The sequence below is a fragment of the Carassius auratus genome, chromosome 36, assembly GCF_003368295.1.
Source record: "Carassius auratus strain Wakin chromosome 36, ASM336829v1, whole genome shotgun sequence".
Taxonomy (NCBI): Eukaryota; Metazoa; Chordata; class Actinopteri; order Cypriniformes; family Cyprinidae; genus Carassius; species Carassius auratus.
The window spans coordinates 13,334,825-13,354,510 of NC_039278.1; the positions used below are offsets into that span (position 1 = coordinate 13,334,825).

General features: G+C 35.0%; 1 protein-coding gene across 3 annotated transcripts; it reads right to left on the reverse strand.

The window, feature by feature from the left end:
• Positions 1 to 570: 570 nt before the first annotated feature.
• Positions 571 to 17,994, reverse strand: LOC113055321 (collagen alpha-2(VI) chain-like). Of its 3 annotated transcripts, none has more exons than XM_026221550.1 (28): positions 17,823 to 17,992; positions 14,854 to 14,952; positions 13,493 to 14,097; positions 13,287 to 13,307; positions 12,917 to 12,982; positions 12,759 to 12,812; positions 12,573 to 12,617; positions 11,015 to 11,041; positions 10,879 to 10,905; positions 10,740 to 10,784; positions 10,598 to 10,651; positions 10,460 to 10,522; positions 10,300 to 10,362; positions 9,582 to 9,635; positions 9,456 to 9,491; positions 9,310 to 9,372; positions 9,064 to 9,126; positions 8,889 to 8,951; positions 8,682 to 8,744; positions 8,543 to 8,593; positions 8,310 to 8,408; positions 8,159 to 8,221; positions 6,578 to 6,613; positions 6,445 to 6,490; positions 6,208 to 6,360; positions 5,608 to 6,063; positions 5,477 to 5,515; positions 571 to 2,355 (listed from the first exon to the last, which is right to left on the reverse strand). In XM_026221550.1, exons 2-28 carry the CDS (start codon positions 14,942 to 14,944, stop codon positions 1,754 to 1,756), a joined length of 3,048 nt encoding a protein of 1,015 aa, XP_026077335.1. In that variant the 5' UTR covers positions 14,945 to 14,952; positions 17,823 to 17,992; the 3' UTR covers positions 571 to 1,753. The 3 variants fall into 3 exon arrangements, with proteins under 3 accessions (XP_026077335.1, XP_026077334.1, XP_026077336.1); XM_026221549.1 differs by having other exon boundaries at positions 17,819 to 17,992; XM_026221551.1 differs by lacking the exon at positions 571 to 2,355 and adding an exon at positions 3,979 to 4,367 and having other exon boundaries at positions 17,819 to 17,994.
• Between the last annotated feature and the right edge of the window lie 1,692 nt (positions 17,995 to 19,686).

The following is a 19,686-nucleotide window of genomic DNA, read 5'->3' on the forward strand; positions in this document are numbered from 1 at the left end:
TTAGGTTGACTTGTGAGTCCTGTGTATGTGACGTCATTGAGATGCGCAAGCACGTGAAGTAAAGTGTAAGCAATCACTGAGAAGCATGTGGTTTTTTGGAAAGATTTGACTAGATTTATAATTGATAACATTGACCCCACTTTTCTTTTGTGCTTAGAAAACGTTTTATTTGGTTTTACTAATATCCCTTCAAATAAAACCAAAGAGTATTACATTATAAATTGTATTTTAATTTTTGCGAAATTTCATATCCACAAATGTAAGTACAGTAAAACCAATCCTTTATTTTTGGTTCTTGAAAAAGAAATTCGAATTTATGTGAAGACGATTTTCTATTCACTTAATAAGAAAGCAATTAAGACAGTTTCCATTTGTAAATCCTTTAATATATTTATGTAATGTTTAGCCCACCCCCTGGCTATATGTGTATTTTGAAAGCGTATTCTTTCTTTATATTCTGTTTGTGTTTTATGTTTTCGTGTGTATTATTGTTGCTGTAACTGTACTTTGACTGTGTTTTTTTGAAGTTTAATAAAAAAAAAAAATAAAAAAAAATCACTGAGAAGCATGTGGTTGTGAGATTATTTATTGTAATAAAATGATTAACAACAAGAGCAAAACATATAACTGAAACAGTTTCATCAACACTATTCGACTGTTCAGTATATGTACTTATAACTTGACACTCACAACAAAAGTGCCACACATTTCTGATCTGTATATTTTCTTTAATGTTCAGAGACTTAAACCAGTGACCAGAGAAACTGAATTATTTCTGTTTTGACTCATGGACCAATCAAATAAAAAATAAAAATCCATGTGCATTTAGTGATGAAAGCTCCTCTGCCTCCAATTTCTCAGTATTTATTTCAGTTAAAAAAATCTGCTTCTATAATATGTAATATAGAACAGAATAGAATATAACAGAACAGAACAAAAAATAATATACTCAAGCAGAATGGAACAGAATTAGAGTAGAATAGAGTAGAATTCTCATTCAAAATCTAAACACACTTGGTGACATTGTTTTAAAAACCAAAGACGCCTCAATTGTGTTACCACAGCTTTATTTGTTGTACTAAATTCATAATTATCTTTTACATTAAAACATAGTTGAATAAACTTACTGTATTTCACTGTAAATCAATGTTTAATCTGAAACACTGGACTTCTATGCATGTGTTGAATCAATAGTGAACATGCTGTGGAAGGTGCCATTGATTTATTTTAGCTCCTTCAGGCCCTGTCATAACAATTAAATGTAACAATGATTTTAGACATAATTTTATCTGAGGTGATACAGAATGAATGTGGCAAGTGTATTTTTTATTTTTAAATATTACCAATGTGCATTTGATAATGTTATGCTGGAAAACTCTAGTCGTACTCTGGTTTAGCACCTTGTGTTGAAGAATATATAAAACAGTAATTCAGCTAGAGGCCTCTTAGCATAAAAATACAAAAACTACGATTGCAGCTTAGTCAAAATACATGTTCAGTACATATTCTTTGCGGTATTACTAGTAACTTAACCTCTTGGTTTACTGCTGTGTCTTCCTGGATGCAAAGCCCATCTCCACTGGTGAAATCATTGAGTTGAAGCCATTGTAAGAGTTGCAGCTGTCATAAATCTTTTACCAAGATATAAAAGCTTAAATTGCATAGGTTTAGTGTAAATAAAATGCATCTGTTCTATTGTACTGAACCCTCTGACACAGCAATCCCACCTTTTACTAAAAACCCACCCCACACCTCAGCAGATCCACTGAATGAAACGGTTAAAAAAGCTGGCTGTGTTCACACTGGCAAAATCCTTATCCCTGAAAACGGCCGTCTGGTCTCCCATAGAAAGCTTTTCTAGGATCTTCTTGTTATCATCTTTGCCTATGGTAATCACAGTGGGAACGCCCTCTACTCTGCGCATTGAGCTAATGCCTTCCTCCAGGTTCGTGTCGTCGGTGAACCCATCGGTTATGAAGATGAACAACAGCTCAGCATTTCGTCTAGCCAATCGAGAGCCTCTACTTGTGACAATGTTGTTGACGGCGTAGATAATACCACTTCCCACATTGGAAGAAGAATCCAGGTACCTCATGTTGGCAAGGCCAGAAGTGATGATGCTGATATTGTTGGTAAGTCTGAAGCCCAACAGATGTTGGTTTTCAACACTATACTGCAGAAGAGCCACCCTGGCATTATGGTCATCATTTTCTCCCTGGGCGAGGGTCAAGCGCTTAGCAACTTTCAACACGAAATCATGTGCATGGTGGAAATTCTCCTGACCCAATCGCTCCGAGCCATCCAGCATGAAGATGATATCAACAGGGCGCTGGATGCAGCTGGCTACAGCTGGCTCTATAAAATACAAAAACAGCAATTATTGTCTTGTGTGACATGCTTTGCACTTATATGGTAGTTCAAGCTTGATTTGCTGCAGTGGAAAATTCATGAATTAACAAAAAATTAATTGTGAAAAAAAATGTGTTCATTTACAGAATTTTAAGAATAAATAAATCTAACAAAATAAGCACTTCATTGCTAAAAATATTTATTTGTTACAAATAATTCAAGTTCATTCATTAATTTCTTGCAGTCCAAAAGCTTGCCATTTTTACACTGCACATTTTTGATATAGAGTAATGTGCATATATACTTGCTACTAAATATACATAATCTTGTACTAGAAAGAAAAATCTAATTATTGACCATGGCAGACTGAAAAAAAAGGGTCCCACTTTATATTAGGTGGCCTTAACTACTATGTACTTACATAAAAAATAAGTACAATGTACTTATTGTGTTCATATTGTATTGTAAAACACTTTTGCTGCTATTGAGGTGGGATAGGGGTAAGGTTAGGGAGAGGGTTGGAGGTATGGGTAAGTTTAAGGGTGGGTTAAGTTGTAAAGTATCAAACATGCAATATATGCCACATAATTTGCCATTAACAGTTATATAAGAAGGCTACAAAATGTATTACTGAATTGCCATTGTAGTACATGAATGCTATTAGAATTATACGTCAGAGACTCTCTAAAGTCTTCTGTTGCCTAAAAGCAGATTCACTCTTGGGGAAATTGAGAAAATATTCTTACATTTAAACAGAATAATTGTTGAATTGTTTTTTTTTTAAGAATAAAACTGTATGCTAATGGTCAAGTGGTTTATACAACATCCCTAATTGATCATCAGACAGATTATTTTGTGTCTTAATTTTTTATCTTTTAAGGTCGACAATGGTAAAGCAGCACTAAAAAGCTCCACAGATACTTCACTTACCTATGAGAAAGGGTTGTAAATGCAGCCTTAATGTGCAAAACTCACATGAATATAGTTTCAAATTGTATGGTTCATTAATGTACAGATGCTTTAAAGGAATAGAGCGATCAAAAATAAAAATGTTGATTTTGTCATTTTTGAAACCTGTATGAATTTCTAATTACCGATGTAATACTTTTACAGAACTTCTATGGAGTCTTTATTTTCCTTTCTGGAGTTTGACAGCCCCTGGTCACTATATGTTTTCAATATATGGAAAGTTTAAACATTTCCTTTCCTTTTTTTTTTTTATGTATACTAACCTTATCAATTACCACTAACTTTTATATTCAAAACACCAAAGCGCCATATTTATAAAAGATCAAAATGCCTTCAAATCCTAGAGGCCCTGAGGATTCAAGCAAACCAGGCAAAGCTTATGACAGCATGCTACGTAAGCTAACAAGTGTCATAAATCCATGCAGCTATTCAAAATGTTATCATTTCACGTATTTGAATTACAGGGCAGCAGGCATCAATGACAAGAGGCAAAAGTTGCCATTTCACATTATCATTGCAGGGAATTGCTTTTATCAGAGGTTTGCCATCATTTTACCTATTTAAATGCTATTTCTTACAAATAAAATTATACATCTTTGAGAAGGGTAATAGCAACTGCCTTTGAGTATTGTCAACGCAAATACTACATTCATGCATAGACCAGCTACAGTAGGTTTTTACTTGCTTTTTACTTTACAACTCGACAAGAGAGTACAACTTTACAGCAAGGTCAATTGTATTATTTCACTGAAGCTATCAGTTTGAAAATGCCCAATCCTATGCTTCCTAACACAAGCCAAGAGGTTTGTTTGGGTCTCCCATCATATCAGAATAGATGTTTCTAAATGAGTCAATGAACAGATCAGTCCATCTCTGTTTGTCAGGTTCAGAGGACAGTTTAGCCATCTGGGCTGCGTAAGCCAATGTAGCTACAGCCTTGGTGTAGGTATCGGGGTGTTTGGCCTCTTGTAGATTGCTGATTAAATTTGGGACGCTTAGTACATTGGATGGGATGGGACTGTCCTTCCACTCCTCTGCAAAGACGTTATCTGCAAGTGAGTGTTAAAACAATAGTTTTAGGGCCTCCTAGCATCTGGCTCTGCCCTGGTTGCTGTTTTGATTGATTTTAGTTTTTGACTTGATAACTTTTTTTTGTTGCACATTGTGCATTTAGCTGACACACTCAAAAGGAAATGTTTGCACACCACTGTTTTGATATGTGCCATTTCTCTTGTGGCTGATTATCTCACGTAACAAGTGTATGATTAATACTCATAACATATACATTTGAGATGTATAATCGTACAAATGTGTAATATTTGTTATGTGTACTGAACCATAAGCATATAAAAAAAATGACATATATTATAAATATGTTGATCATGTACCCCATAAACAAATCCTGACGGTTTATTATCTTGCATAGAAAACATTATTATTATGACTTTTACAGGCCAAATACAACCTTTTTATCATTATTAGCATTCTAGCTGTCACGGCTGACACTGAAACTATTAAGGCCCGTTCACACCAAGCATGATAACTATAAAGATAACGATAAAGATAGTTCTAAAAATCGTTCTCAATATTACAGAATAGCGGAGTCCACACCACAATTATAACGATTAAGGCAAAGAGAAACTATATCGTTGGAATCACTTTCAGAACGATTTTTTTATTCTGATGAACGATAAAAACCAATCAGAATCAATCCTGCTGTAATGAGCTCGAGAATTTAAAGCAGCAGACGCGCGTCCGCTTAGAATACACAGACAATATCGTTCGCTGCTGTGGACGCTAATATCGTTATCTTTATAGTTATCATTCTTGGTGTAACGGGCCTTTAGGCTGCATGCCCACCAAAGCATTTTTAATGACTAAAACAAAAATAGAAATGTAACAAATAAACAAAAAAACGAATAAAATGATAAAAGCACAGTCACTAAAATGTAAACTGAATTAAAGTAAAAATACTAATAAATAGTGTAATAGTAAATAAATAACACTATTTGGATGCATTGTATAGAGTATTTTGCCCCCATTCTAAACCTGTGAAAAAAAAGGCAATTTAAACAATAAAATAATTTTAAAAAATGATACCAAACACTTGACTGTCTTCTCAGCCATTAGGAAAGTTATTATGAATAACAACACTTACCCATTTGACATGGAAGATGTGGGCAAACAACCACTGGATCTAAAACAAAGAAAAGAAAAGTAATTAAAAGAAATCTCTATTTCTGGATATTAAGACAGCAAGCTAAAAAGCATAGTGAAGTCAGGACTCACCTGGGCAGAGTACAGTCTCAATCTTATCAATGAAATCCTCTGCAACCAGATCAGCGAAACGCCTCATTCCCATGACTCTTCCTTTTTTGTTGCAAGTGATGGACTTCAGGCTTTCATTCTCCTCCGGCTGGTCAAACATGTCACCAATACCGATGGCACTCACATCAATGTTATTGGTTGTGCAGAGGTAACCGAGCAGTGAGTCATCATCACGGGGGTCATACCGGCCGTCTGTGATCACAACCACTGTCACATTAGCCTTAGAACGACGGCTATCCCGAATCAAGTTATCGTAGGCAAACTTCAGGGCTGAAGGCGTCCAGGTTCCTCCAGCGATCCACTCGAGGTTCTTCACGGCTTGTTTGAAGGCGGACATGGAGTCGATCCTGGAGTCGTTGAGGCGAATAGCCTGGAATGTTCCATTGTGACTGTACTGGACAACACCAACTCGAGTTCCTGACAAATTGTTAGATTACGTTAAACCACTAAACTGCATTGCTTCTTATTATATTTAAAGCTAATTGGAACTGTAAAATTGACTAGAAGTAAATGTGAATGGTGCTTCTTCATGTAAACGTTGGCTCCAAAATTTCTTTTTACCTGTTTCAGAACTGGGATCTTTTGCCATTGAGCCCAGCCTGTTGATGGTGTTGATCACAAAGTTCTTCTCCAGGGTGAAGTTGGTCATGCCCACACTTTCAGAGCTGTCAATCACAAACACAATATCCAGGGCACCGCATCTCTTTTCACAATCTGAAACATACAAGAACATTTAGTGAATATATACTGTAGCAATCCATTCATTTTTACTGCAAATTTATAGTGTGAGAATCTTACCACAGCATCCACACGTCTCTCTGATGTAGCTCATGACATCACATTCCTGAGAAAATGTATAGTATGTATACAACATTCTTTCTTAAAGTTATTGTGAGCAATGTCTTTTGGAAATGGGAATTTTAATGCTTACACTAAGGCCAGGGTCTCCGCTTGGTCCAGGGCCACCCTGTTAAAGACACAATTCGAAAAAATTTGATTAAAAGTTCACTTAAATTGTATACATTCAGACCTTGGTTTACTGCTACCATTTACTGTTGTTTAAGTACTTTTCTACGACAAAATAAATGAAATATCCCAAACGTAAGGCTGGGCAATATAGGCAAAACTATTATTTTAAATATCAACCATATCAATATTTATTTCCATATAACAATATTTACCATTAATGGCAAAGGAAATTCATTCCACATGTTTGCTAGACCTTGACAATTAATGTAAACATAACTAGTTTTTTCATAATTGAACTCCACAGATTTATCCACCTGTTAATTTAGGGCCCCATTAAAATCCATTATACTTATTTATTATTTCCTCATAATTCTTTTTTTTTTTTTAAACAAAATGCTGCTCAACAAACCTTTATTAAAACATGGATGATATGGTTGATATGCACGTTTATCCGTCACAAGCTTCTGATTAGGGGTGTGTTTCCCAAAAGCATAGTTGCTAAACTGTTAACCTTTTAGCAACTTAGTTGGTTGGCAATGGGATATTGTATTACAACCAACAAAGTTGCTAACAGGTTAGGAACTATGCTTTCGGGAAATGCACCCCAGATTGAATCTTTTGACATATATACACTGCATGAATATCCAATTTCCTGCTGTTGTTATTTACAAAGCACACATGATATATATCTACTTCGGGTTCTAATAAGGTAACAACCAACACATGAACTGTTGTGCAGTGCTGCCTACTTTTAAAAAGAGTAGTAAAAGTTCCCCTTTCCGCACCCAAAACCAGTCGCCTGTTAATGAGTCTTAAACAAAGACTGGTGGAAAGTTGTCCTGCTCCAATTCACAGATGCTGAGTGAAAGGGGAGTTTTATAATGACAGCACACTTCTTTATGACACTTTATTCACCAAGAAGAACAGCTTGTTCTGCGCGGTATACATCTTTACGCTATTTTTATGTCACTGCGCATGCACAGTACTTTTCAGTTTCGTTTTTTAATTCAAATGTCCCCTTAATCTTTAATATTTGGCCACTTCTTTAGGATAGAAATGCTACAGCCACTTTTGTTTCTTGAACAAGAACGTGTGGACATCAAAAAATTTAAAATCAAAGCAAGTTTTTTGAGTTTTATTTTGAAGTTGCAATAAACAGTTAGCGTATTTAGATAATGATGTGTTATCCTGTGTTGTGTAGGTTTATAAATGATTTAAGGTATTTTTCTTAATCTAAATGTTGAATTGCTGGTGAAGTTTATGTGGTCATGACTTCATACATTGAGACAGCAGACACTGAAAAATGCTTGTGGGAATCACGCTTGCTTGAGTTTGTGTAGTAGACGAAAGAGAACATGCACTGCGACGTATTAGCAGCATGCACTGGCTAGCTGGTGTTTCGTTTATTTCTGCTGTGTGAAAGACTGTCAGATTAATCCATCTTATCATTATTGCAATCTGCAATTGCACTATGACATTGTTTATCACCCAGTCCTACCCAAACTTCCTTTAAACATTAATATGCACTAAAAATTTAACTTACATCTCTTCCTGGACCTCCTTTAATGCCCCTTCTTCCAGGTTCTCCTGGGGGCCCGGGCTCTCCCTGAAACAAAATGAAAAGATATTATCACACTATGAAAATAAAACCGGTTGCAAATGGCATTTTATTTCTGAACAGCTAATTTTCTGACCGGCTCTCCAGAAGTTCCCTTTGAACCCGGTTCGCCCTTTGGTCCGCAGTCTCCTCTACTTCCCCTGGGTCCAGGCGAACCTTTATCACCCTTGTCACCCTGCAGAACAAACATATATAGTACATTGTAATATTTTAGTTGTATAATATCAAATCGTAAAACATAATGTGATCTAAAGCTCTGTAAACTGAAAATTAATTCAGTACAAGTACACATTTAACTCATTGCAGTACCGTAGCTCCCCTTGGTCCAGGATAGCTGAATCCAGGTCTGCCAGGATCACCCTACAGCAAAGGAATCAGCGTCTTGTATTTACAACAGACATGCTAACATTGATTTTAAAACCATCAGATTTTTTTGTGTGTGATGTACCTGTGGTCCTGGAGGGCCAGGTTCACCTCTAGGGCCAGCATCACCTGGGTCACCTTGAGAACCCTACAACAGAGGAAAACATGTTTTTTGCGGCTTGTTCATCCAGCAAAATAAGTTCATCCTCTGCCGTAAGCAGCAAGACAAAAAGGCTATGTATACCATAAAATGGCTGGCAAATATTAAATTTAGCTAAATTAATTGTTTTACAATTCTGCCTGATTCTCCAGGAGCTCCTGGTGAGCCTCTTGGTCCTGGAAGTCCGTTTTCACCCTAGAAAAAAAATAATAATAATAATTTTTTCAATCATGTCCACCATAAAACCAACAAAAATGTATTTTACTACACTCACCTGTTTTTAAGCAGCCAAATCAATGACTCTTACCTTGGAACCTTGGTTGCCAGGCTCGCCTGCAAGACCCCTTGTTCCCTCAGAACCTGGTTCACCCTGTCAAACATTATAAATACTTCAATTAATCATTCAGGACATTGTTAAAATAATTGTTTAATTAAATAACATTGTCTCCCCTCATGCAATCTGAGTATATAGTACAATAAGGACCGCACACTAAATTTACTAAATTGAGACAAAATTTTTTTGTAAAGTTATAATTTTTACAAAAACACTTACCTTTTCTCCTTTTCCCCCATTTGGCCCAGTGCTGCCTTTAAGTCCAAAGTCTCCTCGTCTTCCCTAACAATAAAATTTTAAATATCACCAAAAGTCCACCTACTGTAGTTTTACAATACAAACATGAACGAAAAATAATTCCTCACAGGGTCGCCTTTAGGTCCAGGTCCTCCAGCTATCCCCTATAAAACAAAGCAATGTTCTTTTTAACATCATCTCTAATTTACAATGTTAAAATAACAGTAATGACTATAATTAAAACAAATACATACAGCAGATCCTTTCAGGCCAGGCTCTCCAGGTGATCCGGGACTTCCTCTCTCTCCCTGTAGGGGGTGTCAGAGAGCACATTACAATATGACTGATAATAGCGAATAATTTATCATTTAATCTAATTAATAATTTGTATTTTTTATAGTAATAAAAATCATTTAGTTAAAGAACAGACACTGCAATTAAAAACTGAACGTGGCTGCTCAATGCAGCGTGCCGAGCAACTGTCACTGTGTCATTTCTCCGCAGTTGACGCTGAACTGGCGCTAATTTAAAAGTGAGAGTAAAATCCGCACTGCGCTTTTAAGCCATTTTCACGAGTTCACACTTACATATAATAAACAGAGTGAAATGTTATGCGTATTTGGTCGGACTTCTTTGTTAGGACTTCTTTGATTATTTATAATGGTTCAGACTTGCGCTGATTGGATGATTGGGCGTTTTAATTATCTGCGTGTGCTCCTCCCAAAAGTTGTTATTTAAACATCACTTAAAAGCCAAGGAAAGTGAGGAAAAGAGGGAAAATTAACAAACTAAAAACGAACCATTGCTTTACACTGAATTGGCGCTATTTGAAAGTCAAAGCATAATGCACACGCTGCTTTTAAAAGCTAGGAAAGCGATGAAAAGAGGGACTGCCCTGTCCCCTCAGTGATACCGGTGTTGTTACACGTTGATTTACCATCACAACCCTACTCTGTGGTTCTGAAATCTTACTTTGGATCCAGGATCTCCAACTGTCCCGGGTTGTCCTGGTCTTCCTGGACGACCTGGATCACCCTGAAAAGAAAGTGAGAAACCGTGACACCTCAAACCAATTTCCTAATTCATGTCTTTTAAATGTCAATGTTTATTTTGTCTATAATTTATCAGGTACCTTTTCTCCCGGACTCCCTGGATAACCAGGTTCTCCAGCAGCTCCAGGATAGCCATCAGGACCCTGCAAAAGGCACATTCATCTGTTAATGGACTTGCATGGCAAGAATCTATTACTCAAAGGAAAAGACCCACACACCTTGTCACCAGGGTCACCTTTGCAGCCAGGAGCGCCAACCCTGCCAATTTTTCCCTGTAACAAAAAAAAGTCATTTTTATTTTATCTTTTGTTTTGTTTTTAACTATCCACAATTCACTACCTCAAATTTACCATAACTAACCTTCTGCCCATCTGTTCCATTTCTGCCAGGTGTCCCAGCAACACCCTGTTAGAAAAATAATAAAAAATATTATAAACATTTGAAAATACATGCAGCATGGAAGATTCTGCATACAGAGAAAATGGTCTAAGGAACTTACCTTTCTCCCTTGTGCTCCAATATCTCCCTAAAATCAGATAATTTGCATGTAAGTGTTGTTGCTGCATTATCAATATGTCAGCATATATATATATATATGTGTTCTAATCTAACAGATAACTTTGAGAAAATCATACCTTTTCACCTTTGAGACCGAGTTCTCCCTAAATGAGAAAAACACACACAAAAATTGGGGGGAGTTTACCAGCAGTAAATTGGATTGCACAGTAAAATCCAGTGCAATAATGCCAAAATATACATAATGGATTTTAATGAAAGCTAATTAGATGTACACAAAGTTTGAAATTAAATGCTTAAAGTGAACATTTACAGGTGCTTCTCAAAAAATTAGAAATATCATGGAAGAGGTACATATTTTTTGTAATGTAATTTAAAAAGCAAACTTTGTTATATTCTAGAGTTTTTTGTTTTAACTCTGATGGTTATGAGTTAAAGCTTAGGAAATTTTTAAAAAAATCAGTATTTCAAATAAATTGAATATTTTCTCAAAGATCAATCTAAAAAAGATTTACAAAGTTTTTTTCAAGATCTAAAAAGTCAGCAGATGGAAGCATAAAGTGCTCCAAAATCTCCTGGTAGATGGCTGCATTGACTTTGGACTAGATAAAACACAATGGACCAAAACCAGCAGACGCCATGGCACCCAAATCATCACTGACTTCAGAAACTTCACACTGGACTTTTGGATTCCTCTCCAGTCTTCCTCTAGACCCCAGACCTTGATTTCCAAATGAAATGCTAAATTTACTTTCATCAGAAAAGAGGACTGTGGACCACTCAGCAACGGTCCAGTTATTTTTCTCCTTACCCAGGTGAAATGCTTTTTCTGGTTCAGGAGTGGCTTGGTTTTAGGAATGTGACAGCTGTAGTTCTTTTCCTGAAGACGTCTGAGTGTGGTGACTCTAGATGCACTGACTCCAGCTTCAGCCCACTCCTTATGAAGCTCTCCCAAGGTCTTGAATCTTCTTTCCCTGACAATCTTCCCAAGGCTGTGGTCATCCCTGTTGCTTGTGCACCTTTTCCTACCACAATTTTTCCTTCCCGTCAACCTTCTATGAATATATTTTGATACAGCACTCTGTGAACAGACAGCCCTTTCAGCAATGACCTTCTGTGGCTTACTTTCCTTGTGGAGGGTGTTGATGATTGTCTTCTGGACAACTAACAAGTCAGTAGTCTTTCCCATAATTGTGGTTGCATGTTCTAAACTAGTCCAAGATGTACCCAGTATTTATACTAAAAATTAATCTAACTAATCAAGCTCAAAACGGAATATTACATTTTTTTTTTTCTAAGCTGTAAGTTGTAACCATCACAATTAAAACAAAAAACTCTTGAAATATTTCAGTTTGTGTGCAAAAAATCTAGAAAATTAGAGTTTTCTTTGTTTAATTAAATAACAAAAAATAAAGAAATTTTCCATAATATTCACATTTTTGAGATGCACGTGTAAAACGACATTTCCTTAAAATTATCTAAAAGCATAAAAATAAAATGATATATTGTCAAGGTTGTCTGATGCTCCCTTCTGGTAATCAGCAAAGCAAAAACACTTTATCACGTATTGCAGATAATCTTTAAATAGCCAAATACATGCAGATTAATTGGTCTGACCAATACATATTGGTCTATGACTAGACATTAACATGTGCCTGAGGAATGTGAAGTACTTACTTTTGTTCCAGGATGTCCAATGGGTCCCTCAATACCTGGATCTCCCTGTAGGTTTTGACATGAGTTATTACTACTAATAAAATAGTACTGGTGTGAGAGTCTCACTGAATACAAATTAGATATAGTTTTAGATATAGAAATGCTGTATTTTACCAAATGCGTTCATGAGAACTGGTTTGTACTCACAGGACGTCCCCGTTGACCTTTAAGACCGGCATCGCCATTATCTCCTTTAGCTCCCTGTAATAACCAAGGGATTAGATCAAGTGTTTAGCAAAAAGAAAGACATACTGCAATTACTTGTTAGTTAAGATTTTTTTTAATCAAATTTTTAAGATACCCACTTTCTGTCCCCTGTGTCCTGGTGGACCTACAGGTCCTTTAGTCTCCAAACATTTCACAGAGTAGCACTGGAAAATAATGATGAAATTACATTGTAATGTAATGTAAAAAAAGCAATAATAATAAAAATTTAAAAATAAAAATGTGACGATGGTACATCAAATATTTGCATTATTATTTAAAATATTTATATGGAAAATAAAGTCCACATGCTTTAAACTAAATGGTTCTTCTGTTTCATTGCTGAGAAAACCTCATTTTATTTTGAGGAGTATATACTGTAGTGACAGTAAAAAGTGATTCAACAAGTTGGAACCCAATGAGAAAAATCATTTAACTCAATAGATGTTAGTAAACTGGTATGGATCTCACCTCTTGATAAGCCAGATGAAGCTGCAAGAGAGAATGAGAGCAAAGGAAGATTATTATAATTATAGTCCCTAGCTCACAACAAACATCAGTGAAGTATTTAATCACGTTTTCATCATGAAATATGTCTGAAAATCATCCAGAATCTTAATTTCAGAGTATTATACCACTGTATGCCCAAAAGAAAAGTATGAAAGGCATTGCATTACCATTGCATCATAAATGCGATCGATTGTTGATTTCACTATGACTGGCCTCCCTCCCGATAGATCAACCGCCATGTATTTGTTACGATAAACTCCAGCAGGTGAATTAGCAATCTCCCTCAGTCCTGCCTCCTCTAGGTTCTGGGACGATGCGACAGCGAAGATCTTAATGAATTCATCACGTGCTCGTTCTGCCGCAACTTTGATCCCACCACATGGGTTAGCTGTCACATGACCATCGGTGATGACCACCGCAAAGCGCTTGGCTTTGGGTTCGGACGGTGTGTTGAGCAGTTGTTGGGTCATGTTGGTGATGGCGCAGTCAATGTGAGTGCCCTTTCCCAAGTACACAATTTTCTTTAGATTCTCAATGAACACATCTGCACTGGTGATTTGGCTGAAGAACACCTGCTTCTGGGAGAAGTGAAGGCCTCCTATAGACCAGCTCATGTGAACTAAATCTTGGTTAACGCTTTTTAGTTTCTCAGCAAATTCAATGACAAAGTTTTTGACGCTATTGACCAAGCTGCCAGGTGGGTTCTCCTGTAGAGCTATGGTCTCAGATGTGTCGATGACAAAGTACAAATGGATTGGGCAATTGATTGTGTCTGAAGAGACGGAACACACACAGCAACATAAGTCACTTAAACAAAATAGACTAACATCAAAGAATGTTAATATTCATTAAAATAATATGTCGAAACTATGGGGTTAGTAAGATATTTTTTTTTAAAGCAAGGCAGCATTCAATCTGTCAGAAGTGACAAAAAAGACATTTATAATGGTACAGTTATTATATATATATATATATATATATATATATATATATATATATATATATATATATATAATGGCAGTAAGATTAAAAGTGAAAGAAAAAAATGTACAAAGACATATTCAATGTGGTACTATATATATATATATATATATATATATATATATATATATATATATATATATATATATATATATATATATATATATTTTTTTTTTTTTTTTTTTTTTTTTTTTTTTATTCCTTTGATGCCAGGAATCATTACTCCAGCCTTCAGTATCACATGATCCTTCAGAAGACATTTTAATATGCTGACTTGCTGCTTCAAAAAAACATTTCTTATTATAACCAATGTTTAAAAAAAAAACAGTTGTGCTGCTTATTTATTTATTTTTTGTAGAAACGATAATATTTTTTTTCTTTGATGCATATAAAATTCAAAAGAAAATTGTAACATTATAAATGTTTTTACTGGCTCTTTTGATCAATTTAATCATTTCATCCATATTTTTAACTAAAACATAGGTGTAATAATGCATTCATAGAATAATACAGAATAATCGGTTACTGAATTAAGTAAGTTACTTACAGTTGCAGGTTTCACGGATGTCCAAAGTCTGGCCCTGTACTTGAACACCCACAAACAACAGGAGGAGGATCGATAGTATCATCATCCTCATTCTTCTTCCTTAACAGACAAGCAAACACGATGTGTTGACCATGATCAAAACATTTAATTCATTAAGATCACAAATGATCAATGACTACGTTTACATGGACATCAGTAATCTAATTATTTACCTTATTCTAAATAAGCCAATATTATGATTATGGTGTTTACATGAGTTGCTTTCAGAATGTTCCTTTCATGTTCCCATTTTACACGTTATAGTACAGTAATATTTTTTTCTAAACTTGTAGAAACATATAGAAACAGGGCAGCAAGATAAAAGAATATTCCAACAAAAAGCTTTAATAAAAATAAGAACAGAAAACAAATATTCTGGATTTGCATATGTCAAGTTATAATATTATCAATTCATAAAAGTGCAAAAATAAATGCATCAAAATCAATTTGGCACTCTTTTTGTTGTTTGTATGTCTAAGAGATGAAACGAGAGTCCAATTAAACAAGAAAAGGGGGGAAAGGCAAAGGATATTAAAGAATTACATGTACTGAGGTTATATTCATTATAATTATTTTACACTTCCTTAAAGGTGCTGTATGAAGGTTTTCGACTCTACTAAATCTGCAATGCCATGTTTGCAGATATTTAGGAAACATACAAATTTAAGATACTTGTTTATCTGAAAAACAATTTGGACTGCAATACCTAGTTCAACCACTCGGGGTGTCAATCCTACATAAACACCTTTAAAGGGGTCATATAATGCCCATTTTCCACAAGTTAATTTGATTTTTTTAGTGTCTTAATGAAAAGTCTGTAACGTTAAAAACATTTTCTTTTTTTACCCGCCTCTCGTTTCAGAACTGCTCTATGAGAAACTGTTTACTTCAGCCACATTCATAGTGGAACTTGCTAATTAGCACATTATTAGAAAAGGCGATTTGCAATGATTAATTCAAATATATTATACTCACTGCTTTTGTAGGATGAGGCTGGATTTTGAATGATTCACGCGAACATAAACGCATTTAAGTAGATCAAGGGCACATTCCCTTCAGATCCAAACGTAAATTAATCCTCAGCAATTTCAGTCGCTCAGATGTATACTGCTATGTTCATTATTACATCCAACAACAAAAGACCTCAATCACTTAGGAGTCATGCTTGTCTGCATCTCTGACTGATGACGGCTCAATCAGGGTCCAGTCTGTGCTGAAACACTGCTGTCAACTAAACAATCATGGGAGGGGCCTCCGACCGTGTGATGTCACATGGTCAGACAGCTTGATTTGAGAAAGGCGAAAACAATTTTTGAGTAAATTTCATGTTATAATCAGTGTTTTGTTCTACAGTATAAATTTCACACAGTTCAATTCTTAGGAGTTTTTTTTTTAATGCAAGTTGCTAAATACTAACTACTGTATAAAATAACCACAGATGTGTGATGAATCAACCATTCTTCAAATCAAAGTCAAAGTTTGTAATGTCGACATTCACCTTGTAGCTGGTTAGATTGTTTCACAACTTATAACTCTTAAGTTATGAAGTTAAGTTCTTTCTCAACTTTTTAAAAGGTTTCAAGAAACATGAATGGGAACAATTTATTGTGAACAACAACTTGTGCTTTCATGACCGAGGCAGACAACTGAAAAAAAAAAAAAAAAAAAAAAATTGGCCAGGCACTGTTGCTCTCTATTAGCTTAAAATAAGGGTGTGGCTTAGCTAACCGGAAGTTGTTTTCATAAAGAATTCTCCTGGGTTTTTTAAACTTTTAACTGTAAAGTTTCTTCAAGTTATTATTCATGTATGACTTATTGTTCAGACTGCTGCTGAAACACCAAACATATTTTATTGTTTCTTTTCAAAGCACTGGTCAAAATGGACCAATCACATGGACTTTGCACAATATTATAAATAATAATAATAATTGCATGTAGATAGCGAGGGTGGATTTTCATCCACATGTCAGATATCAATTACTGGATTTTAACAATTGTACAGGATAGTATATCAAAGGTGTCCAATAAGACAAAAGTGACTCAAAGTGACTTTCTGAGCCCCCATCCATCCCATAAAATAAGACTTAAAAAAGTAACTTAAAGTAAGCTTTTGTCTCAGAGGAAAGTATTTTTATTTATTGCTCTATGTTGTAAATAGATATTCTGTTCAGCTAATCTGAGGTCAAATTCTCTCTAGACCTCATCTCAGTTTGTCAGATGCCAATTCATACTAACTATTACTATTATAAGCATCTTCTATCAAAACAGCCAATTCAAATATTTCAGACATTTTCAAATAAATTCTGTATTTGAAACCATTATCTCAGCTAGGCTTTCGTGTTTATTAAAATCAGCTGAAATAAAAATGCATAAAATCTGAAATATGGCATTTTGTCAAAAACACCATTATTCAAGCTTACATTCAATCAGCACAGGTGATCCAATGATAAGATGAATTAAGAAATAATTATAATGAAAATATTGCAAATATTACATATGCATTACTCAAAAAAAGTTATTTTACCTTTTATTACATTAAGTTTAACGTTTGTTTGTTTTTAACACTGATTACACCATAACTCTAGATATTTCTGGCTCATTAGACAATATTCAGTATATTATGCAATATACAGTGAACACGTGTATTCCCAGCATAAAAAAAATAAAGTTTTACAATCAATCAAAAAGAACAGCAGCAAGGAAAATGAGACATATATGAAGAAACCACCATAAAATAAAGCATGCAATACCATTTGTTCTTTTAAATAAATTATTCAATAAATTATTTACAAATTGTTGAGAATTTACAGATTATTGAATAACTAAAAAATGTGCAGACCTGTGACTGATCATTTCCAAACTTGCGCTCTTGAGAAATAAAAACGCACTGTCAACGTTATTTATATAAAAGTAAGTCTTCACTTACCCACCCAAGATAAGAAAATCTGAAGAACTTTTCGACTGCTGATTTAGGTTTAGGTTTATCAGAGATACATGCCTTACTAGGTAAAGCAGAAATCAGAACAACGTCCAAAATAAAGGAGTGAGTGAGAAGCAAAGATGCAGAAGTTTCCTCTGCGCTTCTTCTCCCAGCTCGAACAGAAGTCTCTCCTCCCTCCTTCGTCAGCGCGAAGGAAAACCGAGCGTCAGTGCACTGCCTTTTCTGTTCGCATGGCGGCGCTGTGCATCCACACTGATTGTTCTACACTCCCAATCCTCCCGATTTCTTCTGGATAGCTGGTGATTAGAGGAGGGGGTGCGTGGATCATCCACACGTGTTCACAAAGACACATCTTATCGAATTATAATGATAAAAAAAAAAAACGTGTGCTAAAATTAATAGCAGGAATTCTCACATGGTCTGTCTTCCGTGGAAGTGCTTTAGGCATATGGCAGAAGCATCTGTCAGCAAAATACTTCATTTTTAAAGAAAACAAGAGTTGTGGCATCTTTATTTAGTTTTGTTTACAGTTTTCTAGATAACGCGTGGGGAAATTACTACCAGATGTTATCAATAGAGACATTAACATCAGCCAATGTGAGAAAGGCCTTTGGTTGTTACCCTGGGGTCATAGGCACGGGAAGTTTGTGTGCTGACCCTGTTTTTTTCTGTTGGCAACTGTTTAATTGTTGGAAATAGGCCTATATATATATATATATATTAAAAAATCAGAATCGTAAAAACTGCAAAAATAGGTCACCTTGTTGGCAGAGACACCAGCTTCACCCACCAATGTGTGACTGGGCTAATCAATATTAAAAAAGACATTTTAACTCAATGAGCCCAGATTTGAATCCGCCTTATGGCAAACTTTTTTTCTCTCCTTTTTTTTAGTGTAAATAGTAAATCGCTAAAAATACTGCTATATTTATAATTATAAATATCATCTATCACTCAGAAAATGCGCTATTTTCACTTAGTGTAAATAGGCTCTATATCGCGCTCTAATATTCTAAAAGGTTCACAAAGTTTAAAGCAGCATTTTGTATGTATGTGTGTGTGTATATATATATATATATATATATATATATATATATATATATATATATATATATATATATATTTATATATAATTATATATATATATATATATATATATATATATATATATGTATGTATGTATGTATGTATGTATGTATATATATATATATATATATGTATGTATGTATGTATGTATGTATATATATATATATATATATATATATATAATTACGCATACAGTATTTTAAGTACATTAAAATTTTGCATTAACTCGTCGTTATCTTTAGGTCACATCCCAAAACCATTCAAGCTGGTGGTTATCAAGCCTCTTATTAAGAAACCAAAACTAGATCCTAGTGTACTGGCAAATTATAGGCCTATTTCAAATCTTCCATTTATGTCTAAAATTTTAGAAAACGTTGTGTCTGCTCTTCCTGCATAAAAGTGATCTGTAAGAAGAATTTCAGTCAGGTTTTAGGGCCCACCATAGCACAGAAACTGCACTTGATAAAATTACAAATGACCTGCTCCTTGCGTCAGATCAAGGCTGCATCTCATTTCTAGTCTTACTTGATCTTAGTGCTGCGTTCGACACCATAGATCATGACATACTCATAGATCGATTACAAAACTATACAGATATTCAAGGGCAGGCTAAAGATGGTTTAGATCCTACCTGTCCGATCGCTACCATTTTGTTTAATTAAATGGGGTGTCATCTCATTTATCATCAGTAAAATATGGAGTGCCACAAGGATCCGTCCTTGGTCCCCATCTATTTTCAATATACATGTTGCCCATTGGTAATATTA

Bases quoted from the DNA above. Each gene is read 5' to 3' on its own strand.
- LOC113055321 (XM_026221550.1), bottom strand. From the start codon at position 14,944: ATGAGGATGATGATACTATCGATCCTCCTCCTGTTGTTTGTGGGTGTT. The intron at 10,363-10,459 runs GTACCTGATAAA...CTTTCTTTTCAG, and splicing joins CAGGGAGTCCGGGAGAAAAG to GGTGATCCAGGTCGTCCAGG. The intron at 8,222-8,309 runs GTCAGAAAATTA...ATTTTGTTTCAG, and splicing joins AGGGAACTTCTGGAGAGCCG to GGAGAGCCCGGGCCCCCAGG.